Source organism: Triticum aestivum, chromosome 7B, assembly GCF_018294505.1.
Source record: "Triticum aestivum cultivar Chinese Spring chromosome 7B, IWGSC CS RefSeq v2.1, whole genome shotgun sequence".
NCBI classification, from domain to species: Eukaryota; Viridiplantae; Streptophyta; class Magnoliopsida; order Poales; family Poaceae; genus Triticum; species Triticum aestivum.
Window position 1 is genome coordinate 718,238,808 of NC_057813.1, and position 5,423 is coordinate 718,244,230.

Sequence of the window (5,423 nt, forward strand, 5' to 3'; positions counted from 1 at the left end):
CGAGAAGTGGGCCCTCCTCGATCCGGCCCCACATGGCATCCAGCCAGCGAAAACGACAAGCACCGCGGGTAGGATTGGACCGGACCAGGCAGGAGGTTTCGTCTCCGATGCGTACGTGCATGCAGTAGCAGTTGCAGTTGGATGGGGCCTCGTGCGGCCAGCTGTGCCTGCCGGCCACATCACCGACTACAAATACCCTCCTCCTCCCCGACAACCACCACCACCGCTCGCCGCCACCCACGACGAATCAATCACTCTCCCATCCCAGTCTCCAGCTCCCCGCCGTAGCAGCAGCCAGCTAGCCAGATCGATCAATCGCAATGGAGGGCTGCGACCGGATCAGGGGTCCATGGAGCCCGGAGGAGGACGCCGCGCTGCGGCGGCTGGTGGAGTGCCACGGCGCGCGCAACTGGACGGCCATCGGCCGCGGGGTGCCCGGCAGGTCCGGCAAGTCCTGCCGCCTGCGTTGGTGCAACCAGCTGTCGCCCGGGGTGGAGCGCAGGCCGTTCACGGCCGAGGAGGACGCCGCCATCGCCCGCGCCCATGCGAGACTCGGCAACCGCTGGGCCGTCATCGCGCGCCTGCTGCACGGCCGCACCGACAACGCCGTCAAGAACCATTGGAACTGCTCCCTCAAGCGCAGGCTCGCCGATGTTGGCGTTGCAGAGGAGGAGGAGCGGCCGTGCAAGCGCGCCAGCGTCACGCCGGAGAGCACCTCCGGATCGGGGTCGGGGTGTGGCTCCGGATCGGACCGCAGCGACCTCAGCCATGGCGGTGTCTTCGGGGGCCAGGTTTACCGCCCGGTGGCGCGGGCCGGCGGGTTCGAGCCAGCGGACTGCGCCATGAGCCGGCGGCACGAGGAGGAGCGGGAGGAGCAGGAGGACCCGCTCACCTCGCTCTCCCTCTCCCTTCCCGGCACCGACGTCCAGGGGTTCCACCACGACAGCTCCCACAGTCATTTCCACCAGCCGTCGCCCTCCCCGTCGCCGCCGCCCACTCCGGCGCCGACGTCCTACCCATTCAGCCCTGAGTTTGCGGCGCTGATGCAGGAGATGATCCGGGACGAGGTGCGAAGGTACATCTCCGGCGTCGGCTGCGGCGCCAACCTGCCGTCCATGCCTCAGGTTGTGGACGGCGTGATGCGGGCCGCGGCGGAGCGCGCTGGCGCGGTTGTGAGGATGCAGTGACCAAGATCAATCGATCCATCAGGTCGATCAATCTAGGACAGCCGCCATCTGCTCAGCGGTCTTGCTTCATTCGTTAGGATCTGAAGTCTCAAGTCTGAACTGAATTAGCAATGGGAGAAAAGACTAGGCAGAGCCAAGCTAAGCTTAAGCTGACGATTTGCTTCTTTCTTTCTGTATATACAAACATATTAAATGGAAAGAAAACATGCATGTGTCCAAGTCAGAGCTCACTCATGTCATATTTGTTCTCCTGCAAATAGCAAACGAATCTAGCAGTATATATATGGATCTGAAACGAAAAATCTCTGTTTTGTATCTGACGCAAGGAGAAGCTGGGTATCATCAAGCGTCGCAAAAGGCACGATGGAAACCTATGTTCTCCACGATGGAGAAGCTGAACAATCAGACACAATGGCGACCAAAATAATTTCACAGCATAAGGCGTTTATGTATGGATATTTCATGATTTAGAAAAATCAACTTCGTATTGGATAGCTGTGGGTACAGTACCGAAGATCAAACATCAGACCATTCTATCTGCAACATCGGTATACATGGACGGAAGCATCAGCGCGATCCTGCTAATTGTGTTGCTGAGTTCAGATGGTGACTATTGTCGTCTCTCAGAAAGAGCTTCGCGTCCGGTGGAGAAGCCTCTCAAGAAGAGGACCCCTGACAGCATCAAGAGCAGGGATAGTACGTGGAGCCGTGCTATGGCGTGCCAGGATTATCGTGTTCGGATACAGAACCTCATGTTGTCGTCCAACTGTATCAATCGTGACGACCTCTATCAGGGGGCATTCTCCACGACACGCGTGACGAAGTCCACCTGGCCCTTGGCTGCTCTGAGTTTGGGATATTTCCTGGATCAAAGGCCCGCTGTTTCCATAGGGCAACCAAAGAAGGTATTGTAACTGCATGACATCGTGAGTATCTAGTATAGGCATGAAGATCTGTAAGGTTGCAGTAAAGCTGAAGTTCAGTTACACAGATGCTGTTACTACTTCTATAAGTATATGAACCTTTGAAAATAATTGAGCAATTAGTAAATTATATGCATGTTTGAAGAGAGGTAAATTCTGAGAACGAGAGATCCTGATCAACTCAGATTAAATAGATGGTCCGAGAAATGGGGCCGGAACGAAACATGTGACAGATGCTTGGGTTGAAAACAATAGCTATATGTTCATAAAGAGGAACCGATCGAGAAGTTCACTCACATGTAGTTCGAGGTTCTCGATAGCCGAAGCAACCCTCAGTAAAGAAATCGAGTAGAGAATATTTTCATCATCTTGATAACACATCAGGCCTCGTAACCGTACATGCTCGAGCCAGGAAAACACGCGAGGGCTCTCTAGCATCCACTGCCACTGAAATATCCAAGAGCAAACACTGTTGCGAAACCAACTTACACGAGCCAAGACATAGCAAGGATTAATGTTCGTGCCAAGAACATACATACCTTTACTTGTGTAACTGAAAAGTCGAACATGATGTGTTGGACACAAACGTTCGCCGGGATCACCTCGAGAAGCCACTCTCCAGCTTTGTCGAAGCATGACCGATGGCAATAGGCATGCAACATCCATCTTACACAAACGTCGCGAGCTTTGCAGCATGGAAGTCTATCTTGGTCACCGCAATGCTCCACTCGCAAGTACCGTAGGTGGGGCAGTGCCAGAACCACCGTCAGTTCATCATTCAAATAGCATTTGATCATGCTCAGCCACTCAAGGTTGTCGCAGCCGCATAAGATGTCCTCGAGACCCCTTCTGGTGGTTATCACACGGCATTGAGGTCAAGCTTTCTTTCTTAGGTTTGAGAAACCTGCGAAGTGGGGAGGAGGTTTCAGACACACCCAGCTAAGCCGAAGACATTGTAGAAACGATGTACTTTCCTTGTCCAAAGGTAGAAAAGGGAATATGTAAGGAGAGCGCCCGAGTAAAATGGGCCCTGACGCCAAATCCAAAGTTAGATTCTTTGTCCGCGACGACACGGCGAAACTGACCCAATTGTTGAGATGGCCACCTAGCTTGCCGTCGAGTTCAAATTTGATCCCAAGTTCCTCGACCCCCCGCCCCCCTGCGGCGATGTTGTCGAAGAACATCATTAATACGGTCGACGAACACCTGGGTATCTTGTTTCCCCCAAAGGCCACACACGATGCAGCGATTGAACCTGAGCTTTGGGCAGGCTGTCCATGTATATCTCTACTCGGTCGACAAAACACGGTCCGGTCAACCTCTTTCATGGGCAGTTTCGACATGATTTCCCATAGCATATCCTTTAGGGAAAGAGGAAAAAGGAAAAAAACTTCAGTTCAGAAGTCGATCGGCGCAGTAAAAACTGTGTTGGATTGAAATCGCTGAGTTTATACATAGTACCATTTTCAATAAATGAATTCTTGGATCTGAGTAAAGTGGTGACACAACATTGTGCTGTGAATTATTTCAGCTAACATCGATGTTGTCTCACGGGGAATGAACAGTACAATTTGGAGTGGACTATTTTTTCGTGTGTTAAGAGCATCTCTAGCACATGTATGGCGTGTTAAAAGTCCAAAACATATCCCTCAAAAAAATTATGATTTATAGGGGATCACACATTTTCTCATACCGCCCCTCCTCCGTTGGCCTCCAGGCCGTGGAGGTGCGGAGGACCTCGACCCCCGCCTTTGGAAGGGACCCAACCCTCGTTATTGTTAGATTTACGTCTTGGTTGGTGCTGTGTGGCAACAACGATATCTTTTAGTAGGAATAGTGTCTCCCATGTTTGATCCCAGTGCCGACGATGCGTCCAGCATACTCGAAGGGAGTGTGGAGGTTTGCCTCACTTGAATCTTATGGGATTTGTTCAGTGTTGGTCTTTGATGGATTCGTTTGGATCTAGTCTTTGATCACGTCTTTATAGGTTTCATCCTTCGTACTCTTTTCATCGGCAATGGTGGTTGCTCTGGTGCGTTGATCCTGTGGGGCCTTTGCACGATGACTTCTTAACTTTCTACAATAACAAGTTTTGGTCGGCTCCGATAAGGGAGGGGTGATGACGACGGTGTGCCATCCGCTCCGCTGCATTTCATCTCATCTCGTCCTCTTCTCTTGGTTGTTCTTATTCTCCATCTCTTGTTTTTCTTGCTTCTTCTTCTCAGCGTATTTGCTTCTTGTCCTCATTAACTCATCGATCTTTTTTGAATCACCTTCACCTCTCCTTCTCTTTTTATTCTTAGCTTTTCGACTTTCTCTTGTTGGTCCACCCGTGCTAACCGCCGGAGTGGTATTTTTAGGAACCTTTGCTCTTTCATGTACATCAACATCATCTGCGTTGTCGTCCATCTGCAGTGAGGACTTGGCGCGCTTCCAGCTTTTGGATTACCTTTATCATTCCTCGCCTTCCATTTCTCGTGCTCTTCAAAAAAGCCCAACAATGTTGGAGGCCAAACGGTTTTCCCTTCGACTTGGGCATTTGTTTGAGCCTATATTGGGCTATTTCACACTAAAACAAACAAATGCACAAATTGATAAGAATGCTCAAAGTAATACAAATGTGGCAATAAAAACAATAAGATTGCTTCATATTGATCAATGATGACACCACTACAAGGAGTGTGCTTCAGTTGCTCCTTACAACCCGCCCAACGGCATCATCACCTGTTGAAGCGAACCCCATTGGATTGTGAGAGATTTGAGACTATGTTTCGGTCTTCGCCCAAGATGATGTTGAAAATGCACCTCGACGTGTTTTCAATACTTTGCCGCCTATTGATCTTTCCTGGCGATCACATCAAGAGAGATATCTTGCCATGCCAGGACAACCGCAACATCCTCATCAGGTTTAAAGTTGCTTCCCTGAATTGTCTTCTTTTTTGACGAGTCAGGGGCGTCAGATCGGTCAAATTGTATATGTAGGAGGGAGTCATGTTCAAAATGCGACAACAATGCGCCCTCGAGGTCGACATCATTTGTATCGAAATCACCAATCATATAATTGGGAAATGTTTAATTGTTGTGTGTCAAACCAACCAAATTCAGAAATTCATCACTAAATCAAAAACACTGCACATTTACCAACAATTGTCACTGTCATCTGGTATTACAACGAACAAAAACCGAATACAAGGCATATGTGGTCTTTTTTTTACCTCATTGCCGTTGCAGATTCGGTGTATGACAAAGTGACGTGGGTGAGGATCACGGGCACCTAGCTTCCCCCATGTTCTCCTTCTGTCCCTTTGGCACA

General features: G+C 50.2%; 1 protein-coding gene across 1 annotated transcript; it reads left to right on the forward strand.

The window, feature by feature from the left end:
* The first annotated feature begins 235 nt into the window (after positions 1-235).
* Positions 236-1,440, forward strand: LOC123159976 (transcription factor MYB44). The gene has a single exon (XM_044577785.1). The coding sequence runs from the start codon at positions 321-323 to the stop codon at positions 1,185-1,187; it is 867 nt and encodes a 288-aa protein (XP_044433720.1). The 5' UTR covers positions 236-320; the 3' UTR covers positions 1,188-1,440.
* The last annotated feature ends 3,983 nt before the right edge of the window (positions 1,441-5,423 follow it).